This window comes from Phalacrocorax carbo, chromosome 2 (assembly GCF_963921805.1).
Source record: "Phalacrocorax carbo chromosome 2, bPhaCar2.1, whole genome shotgun sequence".
Lineage (NCBI taxonomy): Eukaryota > Metazoa > Chordata > Aves > Suliformes > Phalacrocoracidae > Phalacrocorax > Phalacrocorax carbo.
The window spans coordinates 140,798,333-140,816,089 of record NC_087514.1 but is presented as its reverse complement, the minus strand read 5'-3'; the positions used below and the strand labels follow the sequence as shown (position 1 = coordinate 140,816,089).

The 17,757-nt window shown below is 43.4% G+C and overlaps 1 protein-coding gene across 6 annotated transcripts in view; it reads left to right on the top strand.

Annotated features, from left to right (window-relative positions):
* The window catches only part of PPP1R9A (protein phosphatase 1 regulatory subunit 9A), a 188,794-nt gene that overhangs the window by 28,111 nt on the left and 142,926 nt on the right, over positions 1-17,757 (top strand). For 2 of the 6 annotated variants that reach the window (XM_064444586.1, XM_064444585.1), the window contains exons 4-5: positions 4,793-4,932; positions 11,002-12,689. In XM_064444586.1, coding sequence (XP_064300656.1) covers positions 11,223-12,689 — 1,467 coding nt within the window. In that variant the 5' untranslated portion in view covers positions 4,793-4,932; positions 11,002-11,222. Of the gene's footprint in view, positions 1-3,598; positions 4,933-9,149; positions 9,351-9,485; positions 9,748-11,001; positions 12,690-17,757 lie in introns of those variants that run through there. The other 4 variants (XM_064444584.1, XM_064444589.1, XM_064444588.1 and 1 more) reach the window with 4 other exon arrangements.

Below are 17,757 nucleotides of genomic sequence, written 5' to 3'. Positions count from 1 at the left end.
GTCTTTTAATCATAATAGTTCTTTCCCTTTTTGCTTCATAGTAACACAAGATGCACACTGTCCTTTAAAGGATGCTTTACTTACCCTTTTGTACTACTACTGAACCCCAGTTTACTCAGCATATCAAAATAAATGTCCAAGTAGAAATATATACATTTGTATTTCCCTAAAATATCTTCTCCTTCTTCTGCTTTGCCCCACCACTATTCAACATTCTTTCCCGTTTTTTGTTCTAACTCCAACAGATAGTTGTGCTGGCTCTTTAGTGAGTTCGCTATTATAGCAGTGCTGAATGCGAGCTTCAGGAAATCTATTTAAAAGAAAAATAAGTGTTTTGGGCATTTAAGAGCAATAGGAAATGTTCTGGGCAGCAATCAGAAAGCCTGCCTAAAAATAAGTAGTTTAGCCTTATGTGCGTATTGTCCATATTTTTACCTTTACAGTATAGATTCAGGGTCCTAAACTGAACTTCCCAACAATCCAGTGCTCTCTGCAGTTTGGGAGGTTTACAGACATTTCCTTTTCTAGTGATCAAGATGGTTCAATATAGTCAGAAAGACATTCCCCATTCTCTTTACCGATTCACAGTGTTACTGAATGTCCCAAAATTTTTAAACATAATGAATTCAAGGAAGGCGTAGAATAGTTTGATGACTTAATAATCTTCATCCTAATAAAAAAACCAGAATTTGGTGTGTTGGTACAATGTAAATTTACAGTAGTTAAGACGGTGGAATTTAATCCAGTGTTTTCTCTTTGCAGTGGAAAAGATTTTTTCCATGAGTTTTTCTCGTAAATTGTCTCAGTTGTCCTTTTAAACTTAAAACAGCTCGTACACCAGGCCAAACTGGTGTGCCCATTGTTCTGACACTTAGATGATTTTTACATTGAGAAATCATGAGAAGATCCTTGTTAACAAATAATCCATCCATGATAATGCCACCATCTGCTGTCCGGGGAGGAGGGAGTGCAATGAAAACCAGAAAAAGCAAAATCTCAGACTCCCTCACTTGGTGCAGGCTCCCTCCAGCAATCCACAAATCTTATTCAGGCATCTGGCAGGGACTTGGCAGCTTTGCAGTTGTGGGAAGTGAAAAATGATCGTATTATGCCTAGCATTCTCTTATTTTTCACAAAGATAGTAAAATAGTAACGTGGTACCCGTTTGCAGGCATGCATCTATGTATAGCTTTAGATGGCCCCTCCAAAGCACTTACAAACTGCTTAGAACACCATGCATGGGCGAACTGTAGTGCTAGTGAATTTAGGTTTGATCTAGACTCCCACTCTCTCAGCTGTTTCTGAAGGCTTGGTGCACTGTGTTCTTTTTCTTCTCTGAATGGCACTGTGCATTACTAGTAGTAGCACCATGAGTTACTACTACCTCATACGATATTAAATATCCATTTACTTTTTTCCTTGCAGTGAAATAACAAAAGAATTTCTTTACCTGAAAAGATTAGTCTCTTCACTGCCTCTATATGCTCTTGAAGAGCAGTTGTGCAAAGCTGATTGAGTAGGCTCTCAAATACAAGAGACTAGGAAAATGTTCTTTTTCTCCTCCCCATCTCCCACCCTAGTTACTTGCCTGTTGTTTCTGGGTTTTTGCCCTTAATCAGTCCTCTGTGCAATCTGGGAGGAGGACTGCCTTGCAAGCTAATCATTCCCTCATTGCTCTGCCTGAGCCGCTTCCTTTTTCTTTTTAAAAACTTCTTTCCCTGTTCCAATTATGAGACAAGCTGAAGCTGCTGAAGTACAAAGCAAAACTCTTTCCCTACAGCTGGGATTTTTTGGGACTGATTAGATGGTGTCTCTACCATACAACCTACCCCAACTGGAGCTGGTGATTTCATGCTGGATAGGAAAGTAAGACACTGGAGAGAACATTCGTGTTCTAGGCAGAGCTTCTGTAGAGATATAAATATATGTAACTTTTTTCTTTCTTTTTATTGGCATCTACATAATACCAAGACACGTATCAACTAGTACATGATGCGTTCCAATATTTTATTGGTGATGTGCCTGGTTTTCGTCATCATAGTCAAGGCATTGGTGGGACTCATGGAGCTGCCTGTATAGAGGCACGGACACATGCAGCTACCTTACCTTCTTTTGTTTCAGTCATTTGATTCCCTATCTGAAAATTCCACTACCTCCAAAATAGATACATAAAAAAGGTCAAGTTCTTTTGCTCCTCATGCTCTCCTTACAACTTCCCTCTTCTCAGATCTGACAGGTTTTTGGCGGTTTTGTACCCATCTGTATTTCCCTTCTGCCTCCACCTCCTCACCATCTATTCCTAAACACTGTTTTCTCTTTCACGCGGCACAGCATGAAACTAATGTAGACTGCTGGGTAGTATGTCTAAACTAGCTTAGACCCCTGTAATGTCACTTTCCTTCCTTCACCCTTCAGTCCAGTCCTCTCTCCCCACCTTCTTTACAGCTGTTTTTCTTAGATGACAAGATAGTGCTTGGAAGAGAGGTTGTTAATTTGTAAGAGGTGTATTACACAGAGTAATGCCAGCACAATACAGAGGAAAAATGACTTATATGACCTCATTATAAAGAATTTTACTGTAACTGTTGAATTTATGCAAAGCCCTTGGTAAAACAGTTAAAATCCTGCATCCTATTTCTTGGTTCTGCATACCCTCCCGTTCACTTGTTGTAGACTCTTGATTTTGGTACAATTTGCTTCTATTAGGCCATCAGGCAGCCTGCTTGCGGTACCTGCTTTTGCTGCCCAGACACTAGCACATACAAATATTTAGGTCCAAGCCCTACTATCAGCTTATTTACTAAGTGATCTTGTTATTCTGCTAAAGTGTGCATGACTCCATGCCTGAATGAATGAAAATGGTCATCCTTAACAGGGCACTTGAATAATCAATGGCCCTCTCAGACTTGAGTGCCTTTCATCAGGCACATCCTGGAGCTCTTTGGTCTCTTTGTCATCTCACAGTAAAGTTACAAATGACCAGATCAGATGAAACTTGTTTGGTGAAAACAGATGGGTGCATTCTGTGTAAATATATGTTTCCTTGGTAGCAGGAGTCCTGTTTGCCTCTGGTTTAGGCAGAAACTTCTCCTCTAGGAGCACCAAGGATCCATTTCCTAATGCGGTGCAGGCCTATTCCAACACTTGCTGGTACAAGTTAAAGCTTCTCAAGTTTTAGAGATGGGTTATTTCCCTACTGAGAGAGTGTGCATCCACTTTGTTATTATCAGAAATACATATTGCATCAGAGTAATCATAACGTAACGTAGCTTTCCAGAATGCCACCCTCTTCTTGAAAGACAGGAAGTGGAGCTTCCAAATAACAGAAGCTTTCATTTTCCAGCTCTCCTGTGTTCCTGCTTGCTTGCACCTACTCAGCATGTCAACTGAATTTTTGTTAAAGCAGCAAAGTCCTTTTGTTCTTACTTCGGTCTCACTTTTGGATTTAGCCACCTACTTAACAGTGACATGACAAGAGGTTCCCCTTGTCTAACGACACACCTTTTCATTTGTCCTTGCAGAGCTAGTGGAACATAACCCTACAGACCAATAAAGAAACGTATTTTTTTCCACTCTAAATTGTTTCTCAAATAGGCATTGAAACACATCTGCCACATGGGGGCCTTGCTCCTTTCACCCGATAGGGAGAGCCAAAGAGCTTCTCTTCACTGACCTCCACGGGTCGCTTTTTTTTTATATATATATCACACACCTGCAAGTTTTATATTAGACCCATTATTCAGCACATAGATTTGTGATCTTGCTTTCCTCTGTTTTCCTGGTGGCTTGATGGCTTGGCTTGTGCAAAGCTGGCTACCTTACAGCGGCTATTCCTGGGTAATTTTGTCTTGGGCAATAGCCTAGACCCTTCAAAAGCTTGTCTCTTCTGCATCATGCAATTGCTTTTTCTGTTTTATGCAAATATTTATGTAATCCTCTTCCTCTATAATTCTATTCTGATTAATGTGAGTGTTCCTCCCCTTTCTTAAAGAACTTGTAAATTTGGGGACTTTGATTCATCAATTCTTATGTTTTGTGTTTCAATATGATGGCAGTGTTCTCATTTTTCTTTTTAATGGTGTGACAAAGTGGTCACCCTTCTTGATTTCTCTTTCTCTTTACACAAGTGCTTTATTGTTAGCACAGAGCTCTTATTTATAGACACCTCTAACTGGTAACTTCTATTTCTACAGTGACTGCAGCACAGTGATATGGTTTCTATGCTTTGGCAAAGAGCACAGCTTTTCCAAAATTACTGAATATTTTTAGCTGGCCTACGTTCATTATTTGATGACATATAGAACACAGTAATTAAGTATTTAATGCTCTTGTACACTAAATTAAACTGACTACCAAATCTAGCTTTAAGAGATAATTTTCACTGAGGGTGTATTAACAAAAGAGTACCTGTAAGGGAGGGGGAAATGTAATCAAAGTACGTGGCAGGTAACCAAGGTACAGGAAACTGCGTTTGGTTCTACATTCTGTAAGTGATGGGTTACTGTTTTGAGTTAAACAGCTGTTTTCTCATTTGTATTTACTTTAATCACTAGATTTTTTTAAAGGAAAAAGGAGAAACAAATTCCACTGATGCAACCGTAACCAGCCCACATGTTACCAGGAGGGCTTGGGACACAGACTACTATGGTATGAGCTCAAATAGAGGCATATGCATCAGCTCCAGGGTGGAGCAATCCAGACAAATATTTTTCCCACTTGCCAATAGATTGCACACTGCAAGGCAGCAGTAGTGTGCTGTCTTTTATGAACTCCGGTCTGTTTCTCCCTCCAGAAAGTCACTGCTTGCTGTTTCCAGAATGGGAGTGAAGGCTGCAAAGGGCCACTGAATTTGAACAGTCAGTTGGAAAAGGTGAAAGCTGAACTTGCCATCTTCTCTTCTTCATGGCACAAAACATTACCTCATTTGGCAAGGTAATGATGGCTGAACTCAGTAATCAGATTTGCTTGTGCATTATATACCGACAGTATCAAGTACCCTCATAATCTCTGAGCATCAAGTATACTTCTCCCTCTTCTCCCAGTTTTCCTCTGGCTCATTAAGTGTTATTTAAGAATAATAATGAATATTTACTGCACAAGAAATACTCTGAGACAATGCTTTTGCAGAGCAGCAAACCCCATTATTTTGTGTATTTTAGATTCTGACTGTTAAGAAAAATTTTCTTTTCAATAGAAAATTAATTTTTGTTTTAATAACAAAGTATTTCCATTAAGAAATAATATTAATTATTAAATTAATATGAGGCTCCCAACTATCTCTTATTTCTGCTTTTCTGGTTTGGAATAGCTGAAGTAGTAATATTTCCAAGTCTGAATCTTTCTTGTTGATGCTGGGGAGTTTTCTATACCATGTATCTACATATGATACTTACCTGATGAGTCAAGGTATGCGACAGATACCATTCACCTTGGTGTATCTTACTCATTTTGTCAACCAGTCTGGTTTCTGGAATGTTTGCTAATAATTTCCCCACCTGAATAGCTTAACATGAAATATGAGTTTTGCCAGGGTTTGATTCTTAGCAAATTCCTAACAGGCCGACCATTTAGTCTTTTCCATTCCCATGAGATCATGTATTTTCTGCAATTACCTGGCATCATTCTAGCTAGGCTGGTAACTAATAGTTGTCTGTGTTGTGCTGTGAATTCAGAGTTCAGTGTTGAGGGCCCACGAGAGAAACCTGTGTGAAATACAGCTTTTTTGACCGTTCTTAAGATTTCTATCTTTTCGTATAGACAAACCCACTATTTCTATGTAAGCAGTTGTATGCAGTGTATAATTAATCTCTTTCCCTTTTGAAAATTCTATTTTATGCTAGCCATTACTGCACATTTCTTGAATAATTTAACAGCAGAATGTTTAAGAATGGATGTGATAGTCTCCTCACTGTAACTGAGAAAAGTCTACCACTAGTCTCAGTTTAGGCCTTCATAATGCTAATATTTGCCTTTCTGATAAACTGCTAGAACACGCAGTTTTGTTATCGTTAGCAGAGATTTTCTTCAGATCTTTCAGGACAAAGTTCTTTTTTTGACGCTATTCTTGAACTTTCAAGTAGTTTGACACATTCTATCTAAAAACAGTGCAATCTTCTGAAGTTGCTGAATTAGTGGTATTAATGAACTCCCATTTTTAACTATTAATGGCTTCCTACATAAAAGAATGGCACTTACTGCAATCACAGATTGCTAATGTTTGGAACTAAAGGTTATCAACTCATTGTCGCAGCTGGTTGCTGTTTATTTTAGCCTCCTGCTACTCTGGTACAGGGGAACCCTAACTTGAACATTCCTTATCTGCCAAACTGTATATGTCTTGTTCAGACAAGATCTTTTTCTTTAAACTGAATTATGTAATAAGAATTCATGGCTGTGTGTTAAAAAATAGAACTCAATTCTGTTTCTGCAGTGATGTGTATAAGGAAGAAAAACCTCCTCCCCGCCAGTGGTTTGGCACAGTAGCAGCTAGAGGCTTTCTTAGCCAAAGATCAGAATAGGTAGATAGTTTCCATTTGTACGTGTACATAGAGATATTATCTTGCAAGACTTGAAAGACTCTGACAAGAGACAGATGATGGAATGACTTTCCTCTTTTGCCCGAGCCATGTGGAAAAACTTGCATTGCTGCTCTGCTGCGCAAATAAATCGCTATCTCAAAACCCGAGTGGCTTAGAAGCACAGAAGTGACTCAAACAACCCATTGGTGACATCCAAATAATCATGTTTGTAAGCAAATATAATTCACACACCTAGAATAAACAGGAAATCAATTATTTTCAGTGTTGGAGGACTGCATCTAAATTGGTTTTAAAAGATACTGAGTATAATTTAAAGCGATGCTGTCAGGTTAAACAACTTGGGTCTCTCTCCCTGTCATAGGTGTGAATTCAGAACAATTTGAATAGAGTTGCCACTCTGGTGCAAGTAAAATGACAGTCGTACTCTATCATAGGTAAATACTAAGCTGAAAGAATTTAAATTCCTTTTGGCTGGGAAGCAGAGTAATTCCACAGCTTCAGTGAAGTTACTCTGAATTTATACTAACTTAATAAGCAGGCCCTCGGTCTCTTATCTTCCCTAAACTATGCTGTGCGGCATTTTAAAGTTGCTCAGGAATTAACAGAAATGTCAATCATGCTTTAGCAGAGCCTAAAAATACTTTCTAGTCAAATGGATTGTCACAGAAATACTGAAAATGTGAAAGGACACACAATTCTGATTTTTATAGTGAGCTGCGTGGCCATGACTGTATATGGACGAGTCTGTCCTGAAAAGGACACACCAATCGAAACAAAATACAATTTTTTTATCCTAGAGACTATAATAATATTCTTTAACATAGGCCCTGTGTACATAAGGATGTAGACTGATTTTTTTTTTTGTAAGTGATTAGTAAGCCTGAATATCTTAGATGTCAGTGACCAATGCTGAACCCCTAAATAAGGCCCAAACTGCCTCTGACTGAGCAGCCAAGACTTCCAGTAGTTTCTACAAATCTTGGCTGTTCTGAACCTGAGGTGGTATCAAAGGAATGTGAAATTACTTCAAATAATTTTGCATTAGATTCTGTGTCAAAGCTGGGTCTTGTCTGCTTGAACGTCTATGCCATCTACTTAGAGAACATAAATGTAATATATTACCTCTCTCATCGTGGAAAATTTGAGATTTCTTGTGTCCTGCTTCTGTCAGCATCAGTGAGTTGTCTCGTTTCCTTACTTTCTACTGAAGTATAATGTAGTTTGTACTATTCTGCCATGAAATAATACAACTGTTTGCTTGGGTACATCGTTTAAAATGTATACTGTGGGTCAGAAGTGGCCATTTTGTGTGCAGAACTTCTGTTACAAAAAAGATTTAGTATTTTTGGCCCTGCTCATGTAGTTATGGTAGTGGATACTTTCCTAATTAACTCTATGTAATTAGATGTGAATTAGCGTCTCTGAAATTGCTTCAGTTGTTTCATAGATTGTTTAATGTTTGCTTGCGTCCCTTCTTTTGCTTGTGTATGCGAATTATAAAACTCTTCCAGCTACATATCTGGTACATGCTAAGCTCTTCTCCACAAGCTTAACTTAAATTCACACAGGAAATAAAACGTTTAAATTTCTGCTTTACTTGTCTATTCGTCAGTGACACTTGAAGTTCTGCTGATGCATTTTTATCTCCAAAAGCCAAGGGCATCCAGAGGCCCCCTTACCCGCCCTCTGCGCTGCCCTCGGGCAGGACTAGCCTGAGCCGAGGCGGTGCGATGCACCAGGACAGGCTCATCGCTGGCAGCAGGAAAACCACTGCTGGAACCTCCTCACTTCTGTTCCCGGCCTCTTGCGTATGTATTTATCAAAATGCTGTTTTTCCAGTCTGTTTTACAAGATTTGTTGCTTGCCTACCAATATTAATGTGCCGGTTATTTAAACTTTACTGAGGCGAACATTTTGAGCTGCATCCTCTCGGTGCAAATTAGATTAACTAGAGATTGACACCTGGAATAGTATATAGTACCCATGCTTCAGTCTCATTAGAACTAATGAATTAAGTTTGTGAACCTATAAAGCTAACGTCTTTATTTTCAGGCACTGCTGTCTCGATTTTGTAGGCATAATAATTAGTTTTCAGAATTTGCAGCGTACATCCCCAGGCCATTTTCTGGATATTTATGCAATTAGTTTAATGAACTTTGCTTAGGAGTTGCTATGTGATTAACAGTCATTACCTTCTCGGATTGCCCATTTTACAAACCACCTAGAGATTTCACGTTCCGCAATTAAGTTTTCTTATTCAGCGCACAAAGCCGACACAGTTTTTTTGCGGCGAACCCACCCAGCTAACAGACAATAAAGGCGTGCTGGTTGTGGTCGCGCTCGGAGGGTGAATCCGCTGCCACCCTCGTCCCTGTCAGCGGAACAGCGACGGCGTTCCAGAGTCGCTCCGCGGCGTGCCCGGCTTTGGCACCAGCGCCGTGCTCTGCCGGGCGAAAGGGCTCCGCACCCGCGGGGGGAACGCGCTGGGTCTCGGTCAGCGGCGGCTGCCCGGTGCCCCCCGCGCCCTCCCAGGCGGAGGCGGGAGCGCTGCCCTCCTCAGGAACGGGCCCGGCCCTCGGGGGTCAGGCTGGGAACTGGCCCTCCCGGGGCGGGAAGGGGGTGGGGCGGTGCGGCCGATCCCGCCGCCCGGGCGCGGAGGCGGCGTGGCCGCGGCCGGGTCCGGCCTCCGCCGCTCGGCGGTAACCGCCCGGGGCCGGACTGCAGCAGGAGGGCGGCTCGCCGCCTCCCACGCTTCTCCCCCCCCCCCCCCCCCCGCCCCGGCGGAGCGAACCACTGCGGCTCGCCGAGGAGGTGAGGCACCTGTCACCCGCCGGCGGCGGCGGCGGGCGGCCCCGCGGCGGGCGGCGGCGGCGGGGGCTCGGGGCGCGTCCGGCGGTGGGGGCGCGGCGGCGGCGTGCGGAGGGGCGGGCGGCGGGCGGGAGCGCGGCTGCGGCGGGGCGCGGCGGCTTCTCCTCCCCCGCGCTGCCGCCGCGGGTGTGCGCGCGGAGCCGTGTCGGTGCCCCCGCCGCCGCCGCCGTTGCCTGCAATGGCGTTGAGGCGCCGCGGCGGTTGCTGTCTCCTGTCAGGCGGCGGCGGGCGGCGGCAGCGGCCGTTCCCCACAGAGGCGCCGAGCCGCCGCGGGGCGGAGGAGGAGCGGGGGCAGCGCTGAGGCGGGAGGCTGGCGGAGCCCGCCGCGGCTGTCGGCCGGGTAAGGCGGCGCGGGCGCTCGGCGGGAGAGGCGCCGGGCTCCGCGGGGGAGCAGCCCTGTCACCGGGCTTTTGTGTGGCGGGGGCGGCTGCCTGGGCTCTGCCCCGCCGCAAGGTGCTGGCGCCCGGCGACCCCACGCCTCCAGCCCGCCGCCGCGGCGCGGCACGCCGGGGGAGCCGCCGCGGGGCTCCGGCGCTGCCTCGGATTTAAGTTTATCGCCTTCCGCGGGAGCGGCGGGTCTCGCCGGGAGCCGCTGCCGTGTGGCCTTTTCAGTCGCCCGCGGCGCTCGGCGCCCCCCGCTCCGGTGCGCGGGGCCGGGCGCGCCGTTCCCGCCGCGGCGGCGGGTCCGTGCGCTGCTGCGAGCGCCGAGCCTGGCTGCGCCCGGAGGCGAGGCGGCCCCGTGGCGGCGGGGCGCGGGCTGGGGGGGAGGAGGGGACGGGAGGGGAGCGGCGTTTGGCCCTCGGTGCTGCCCTTGGCGGGGGCGCGGGGACCGGGAGCCCCGCCGTTCGGCTCGGCGGGCTCTGCCCGCCCCCGGCCGGGGGTGGGAGCGAATCCCGCCCCGGCTGCCTTCCTGCAGCTCCTCCTCAGGCACCTGCGGGCTCTCCCAGGTGCTAAAACCGCTCCCCGCGACAAGGGGCAACTTTCTTTAACAGGATTTCACTTTTTTTTTTTTTACCGTGTCAGCCGAGGATGTTAACTTCGGGTGCAGTTTTTCTTATTCCCTCGAGCTGGTATTTAGTTTTGCCTTTCCAAGTGTATTATGTTTGATGGTGTTTCTACCATTGCGTTTCTGTGAGAGAGCAAGGGTTGTCTCGCAGTACCTCAGGGAAGCAGAACCGGCGTGTTTATGTGAATTACTTGATAGTCAGGTGTAACTCTGAGGTTTGATATTGGGATTTTTTTAAAATTTTATTTTTCAGAAAAGTTCCGTAATGCAGAAATAGTGTTGTTCTCCTTGTCACGTTGCCTCTCCTGTGCATGCGTGTTTATGGCATGATACGATACTTTTTGAATGGTAAAATGGAATAACCTGGCCTTTCACTACAGAATGATATTATAGAATGCAAATCATGCAACAATCAATTTGAAAAAGTTTGTAATGACAAGTTTTCATGTGTCTGTGTGGTGTTAGGCTGTACTTTTTTTACTATTTCATTGTAAACACGTCAAATAATGGTAAATGGGAATTGTGGCTTAGATTTAAAGAAGCACAAGTAACCTGACACGATTCAGAAAACCCTCCTTTCTGTTGCAGGTTAGATCAGCCGTTTTTCTTGGGAGTCCTCGGTTGTGCTGCTTTGTCAGAATTGACCGCGTGTGTTTAGATATTTGCCTCCAGATCTGTTGAGTATGGCCCTGCCGAAGGGCAGTGCCCCATGAGAAAAACACACCTCGAGCAGAATCTCAGCTGTGACAGACTACTGAGAGCAGTACTGCAGAAACTATGTAAGCTGGTTTTGCGCTCCTGGAGTAAACATGATGAAAACGGAGTCTTCAGGAGAAAGATCAACCCTCCGAAGTGCCTCTCCTCACAGGAATGCTTACAGAACTGAGTTCCAGGCGCTGAAAAGCACCTTTGACAAACCGAAATCAGATGGAGACCAAAAAACAAAAGAGGAAGGAGAGGCCTCGCAGAGCAGGGGAAGGAAATATGGCTCAAATGTCAATAGGATTAAGAACTTATTTATGCAGATGGGCATGGAACCCAGTGAAAGTGCTGGAGTTGCCCCTAAAACCAGGGGGAAGGGTGGCCCTCCATCACCTCAAAGACGAATCAGGCCCAAAGAATTTGTAGAAAAAGCAGATGGTTCAATTGTAAAATTGGAATCATCTGTCTCAGAAAGGATTAGTAGATTTGATACTGTCCATGATGGTCCTTCCTATTCCAAGTTTACCGAAACTCGGAAGATGTTTGAGCGAAATGCTCACGAAACAGGACATTCCAATCGCTATTCCCCAAAGAAAGAGAAGGTGGTTTCCAGTGAGCTTCCGGATGACTGGTGCAGCTCTAAGTCTCACAGAGGCAGCACTGATTCACTGGACAGTCTTAGCCCAAGGACAGAGACTGTCTCTCCAACCGTGAGTCAGCTCAGCGCAGTTTTTGAGAACACTGACTCACACAACGTAATCGTTGTAGAAAAGTCGGAGAACAATGAAGAGTACTCTGTAACTGGTCACTATCCGCTAAACCTCTCGTCTACTGTTGCAAATATCTCCTCCCCAGTTGCAAACCTTGAGGGTTTCAGTCCTCTAAAAGACACCAGCACGTGGTCTCCGCCAGCCAAACAGAGTACGAGCTTGATGTCCGCTGAGAGCTCTCAGCAGAATAGCGCGCCTTCAGCACTGAGGCAGAAGACGTCCACAGGCACTTCAGCAAGTTCAAAAACGACTGAAGAAATAAAGAAGAGTACAGAGGCAAGTGCCGATTCTGTTGAGAGCTCTGCAGTGAGTCAACAGGATTCGGTCAATGTGCTTGACAGCGAAAGATCAGCAGATAGCTGTGCTAGGAGTAAGTCAAAAACAGAGACAGAAGTTTTGTTGCAACAAAAAGAACGGTCAGAGCATTCAGAGGGTATCTTTAATAGAGCCGAAGCTGCGGAGGTACGAAGAAATGTAGCTTCAGGTGGTGATTTTGCCACAGATGCTGTTTCAGATGCTACAGAGTCCCATTATGATGAGGCAAGTGAAAAAGAAGGGCATGAAGATGTGAATAATTTTCAGAGCTCCCACGTGTACATGCACTCTGACTACAATGTGTATCGGGTGCGATCGAGATATAATTCTGACTGGGGAGAGACAGGTACAGAACAGGAGGATCAAGATGACAGTGATGAAAATAACTGTTATGAACCTGATATGGAATATTCTGAAATTAATGGATTGCCAGATGAAGATGAAATCCCAGCCAACAGAAAAATACAGTTTAGCCGTGCTCCAATTAAGGTAAAGTTTCCTACGCTCTTTTTCTGTGGTTTGGTTCGTTTTCAAATGCAACTTTATTTGAAGTAGATTTTGACAGCTGATCTTGGCTCCAGAAAGATTGCAGAGGATCTTTCGATTCACATTTTTATTACCGTCAGCCAGCAAGCATAATCTTAAATGAATTAAGGAAGCTGAGCTCTGGTGAGCTTGTGTCATTTCCTAGACTACTTGATGGCTGACTAAACCAGCAGAAATTGAGAATGACAGCTGGGTTTGTGAAGTTTGAGAATTTTAACATGCATGCTTTGACTTATATGACTGAACTGTAATCACAGGATGAAATGTAGAAGTCGGTATTTGGTGAGCTTTGTGCTGCTTGGTTTTTTCATTTGATATCCACAGCTTCTTTAGATCAGATGGCTTTTCTTCAGCTCTCATCAGATGTTCTTTAAAGTCCCTGTATTTAAACACTGTGTTATGACATACAGTGTGAGTCTGTCTCAGTCGTAGAGGACTTAATATTCTGCATCTGAATTAGTATCATCTTTTCTAGTGGCATCTTCACTTTTTAAAAACTTTATTAAACAGTAATATATGTATGTCCAGTGTATCTCAGTGCTATAGAAAGGCCAAAGTCAGTTGACTGAAATATGTAATGAAGGGTGAGTTTCTTGCAGAGGTTTTTTTTTGTTTGTTTTTAACTACCTTGAAACGACAGCTAAGAATGTTGTTTCAGGTATTTTTGGTTCAGGAAGGAATAACTAGTCATATTTTGTTGTACCAGCTATTCACTGCTGAATCTCAAAGTTAAGCATAAAAGTATTTTACTTCCGACTTGCTTTTAATGTACATGGTCTCAAATGGACGATTCAAAACTGTAGTCATTTTTTTCCAGAAATGGCTCTTGAAAGAGCCATATATGGTGGAGTACTAGAAATATAAACATTTTTAAAGTAACAATTTGTGATTGACTGTATTTTCATTGTGCGTGATTAGTAATGAAAATTATTAAATCAACAAACAGAAGTTTCACTGTCAAACTTGAAGTAATGTGATTTACAAAATCTGTGTTTACACCACCCGTGCTTTAGGTTAGGGTAAGGTGTATATTTGTATTATGACATTTTAATCTGAGTGAAGCAACCAGGTTTTCACATCTGTGTATTGGGGGGTGGAGGGCGGGGAGTGGCCTTGTCTACTTCATGCTTCTAAAAGACAATTTTTGACACTGAAACAAAATATTCTGAGCCAAGATAATGGATTTTTTTTGTTTTGTTTTGTTAGTATTTTATTCAGGCTTGTGTCATGGACCAAAAATTCTAACAGTGTTTATGCTCCCTCTAGATTATTCCACTAATTAAACTCACTGGTTTTCTTTGATATTTTTTTTTTTGAGATGAAGTAGAGGAACGTTTTATTCCAAAGGATTATGAATGTTGTCCCCCCACCGTCTTCCCTCTCAGGCTGTACTAACAGACAAAATGATGTTCTCTCTTCTGAAAGATCTACCAATTATGTGCAGAGGTTTGTTTTATCATATTTGTTATGGTTCCAACAGATAAGGATTCAGAAAGTGATTGCACTGATTTTATTCTTGAGATGGTTGGATTTTCTGCTGTTTCTGTTTTGAAAGAGCTGACAGTGACATTATTACTTCAGTGTATTGCTGTCGTCTGCCTGAATCATGCTGTCATGCCAAGTGCTAGAGTAGTCTCTCAATTATTTAGTTATAAAAATTCTCTTTTCTTCTCAAGATTTTCATGCTATGTTCATTTCGGATTACTATTATCAAGTAATAATAACAGTCCATCAGGAAAATGCTCTGAAAGTCATTTGTGTAAATAATAAAAGAGTACATTTGTCATGGTTTTCAGCATAAAGCGCTCTTAACAGGCTTATCCAAAGTAAAAGAATCATTGCTTTAATTATTTTAGCATCTTCATTGTAGATAGGAAGAAAACAGAATAAACGCTGCATTGAGAGAGAACAGTGTAGGAGAGATTGGGAGGTTTGGGAGATCCCTGTGTGATTGCTTTTTGTCCCGGGTGCCTTCAGTGCATGCAATCTGTTAGTCATGTGGAGGAACAGAAGTGAGACCATGTGGAAGGCTTCCACCAAGAGGAAGAAGTGCAACGAAAGTTGTGCAAAACTAAAAGCTGCTTCTCGATGCTTCCTCCCTTTTCTCCACAGCACTAACTCCCTTGGCAGCGTCCAGCAGTGTAAGCCCGGGCAGGCTGCCAGCAGCCTCAGGTCACTGCCTGGCCATGCTGCCGCAGGCACAGACCCGGGAAGGGCAGCTGGAGAATCCCCGGTGGGTCCTCTGAGGCTCGTGAGTTTCTGGGCTCCTGCGCTGCCTCTCTGACAGCGCTGCCAATTCAGCACACTGCTAGGAGGTCGTGAACTGGCTCCAGCAAGTGGTTTCTGCCCAGCAGATAGGTACCAGTGAGCAGTGCAGGGGGCAAGGGGGGCTTGTGCTCTCTCCCCTTGCACGGTGCTAGTGGACGAATTTACCTGATCACTCACTTCGCCTGTCTGTTACATGGGGGTGATGCTTGCTAGCTGAATAGACAGCACTAAGAATTTTTCTGTTCTAGGCAATTCTACATATTAGTGGACCTAACTGGTTTCACTAATATTTTCCTGGGTGTCATCTCATGTATAGTGTAGCTCAGAGAGAAGAAAATACAAAGCCATGTAGGAGTATTTTCTGAACTGTTGCAAACTGTTTTGTCTTTCTTAAAATGAAACAATTTGTACTTGACTACTCTGCTAGATAGTGGTGTGATAAGTCCAACCCAAACTCTGGATGTTTTGTGCCGATTTCACAGTGTCATACCTCCATTCTCCTACTAAAGGTGAGCTCTGAAATAATTAACAGAATTGGCATTTGAATGATTAATCTGTGAAATGGGTGGGTACTTATTGCCATAAAGTTGTTACTTGAAGGTCTCAGCAGGTTTAGATAAACATCTTTGAACTATTTTTCCATGGTATTTTTCAGGTAGATGGGTAAGAAGTAAGTGAGGAGAATGCTGAGATTGAAGAGCAAAGAGGAGAATCCTTTTTGTCCCTTTAGGGGATATGCTGTGGACTATGAGAAGTAACAAAGTATAAGCAGAAGGATGAACAAATAAAATCTTACTCATCAGACTGATTAAGATTGAATTCTGCTTATCTCCCAAGCAGGAAAATAACCCCAGTTATTGAGAACCTTGGTATGAAGAGAAGGATTCAAGTCAACAGATGCAGAAAATCCTGCTCTGTTTCAGTCTGTAATTTTGCTATTACAGATCCCATGCTCCATGGGCCATTTGCTCTGCTCTGGGATTATGGGATATGTTTGCTGATCTCATCTGTCTTGAATGTCCCTTTAGGAGTAGGTGGCTGCCCGGGGGCCATTGCAAGCTTGGAGAGTTTCTAGGTATTTGGAGTGTAGCATCACTGACACGAGCAGTTGTACATGTCTGTGGTAGCTGAAATCAGCTTGATGCCGTTTGCTAAAAAAATAACCTAGAAGGGCCCAAGAGTTTGTGCTGGTGGTGGGAGTGGGCATGAGTGTGTTGCTACATGAGGGATGTGCATGTTGATATAGCAGTTGATACAAGTGTTTATATAGCAATATAGAGGCCTTCACCAGCACTGGCCTATTCTTGTGTTGAAGTATTTTGTTTCTGCTTGGGGATGGAACCAAAACTGTCCAAGGCAAGTGTAAGAGGTAAAAAAGCGAAGTAAATGTGATGAGGGAAAAATTACCCTGGTTTTGACAGGGATACTTTTCTACACAAAAAAAAAAAGCAGAAGCTCTGTGATTTATTGGTGTTTTGTTGAGTTTTGCGGGTTTTCCTGAGGGTTGGGTTATATGCGGCTTCCCCAACATTGTGGGCTAATTGGACAAGGTTTGCCAGTAATGCAAAATTCATTAGCTCATGGCTTTCCACACTGAAGCAAATGGAAAGGTATTGATTGCCCAAACCATAGTCCTTTTTGAGCCATGCTTCCTCCATCATGGACAGAATTAGGAACGTCTGGTATCTTGATAGCTTATGGCTGCATCTTCAGTTAGTGCCCTAATTCTGGAACCAAGTCCATGTTAAACCAGTTAAAGATGTTAGCAGCAATTGTTATCTCCTGCTGAGCCTCCTTTTGCAACTTTCTGCTCTGCTGACTTGGCCCTACCTAGCTAAGGGAGGGCCTCAGAGGGTTGGGTAGTATGGGATCAGACTGTATGGCACAGAGCAGGTAACTTGTGCTGCAATGAGAGATTTTAGTCCAAGCTGCTGTTGCAGTTTTCAGTGTTTCATAAAGCTTCCTTTGGGTGCAGTGGTGGTGAAGGGACCTCTCTGCAGGGCTCTTTGAGTTCTGGGGTAGGTGGGAGAGAGGGTGACAGGAATGGAAGGGGTATAGCAAGTGGCTCTTCCATGCATCAGCTATTTCCATATGAAGGAATTGTGATCACTAAGTGGCCGTGCCTCATATGTTCTTCCTCTCTTTTGTCATGCAACATGACTGCATCTTACACCTTACAGCATTTCGGTTTTCCAGATTGTATTTTGTTCAAATGGTCTTCAGGAATCTCTCTCTCTCCATCTCTCTGAGCCTTTGAAGAGGTTTTACAAGAAGTGATATGACTGTAGTGTAAAAATAAATGGCATTTGTATTTAACAGTTGTTTTGAAATTTCTTATGAACTATATGGTGCTTTTTCATATTAAAAATCAGTTCAAGAAGCAAGTCTTTCTTTTAATTATTTCTCATTTCTCTCACTAACACATAGTTGGGAATGTAAATACTGACGGAGAAAGAATCTGAAACAGTCTAATCCTATAATTACTTTGGAAATTTTTATTCTCTAAAATATCTTTTTTTCTGGTAAGCATCAAAATAAAGTATGCTGGAAACATTTGCAAGTTTTAGTGTTGAAAAAGAAAGTATTTCTTTGCCTGATTCAATGTTTAGTATGGTATTTACCTGAAAATGCTGAACTATTTTGGATCATAGAAGTCATAAGTGAAGGCCACCCATCCACAAGCGCTGTACAGTCCCTGGCTCCGAACTTGGCAACGCTTCTATTTGTGTTTTACTTAAGTGAA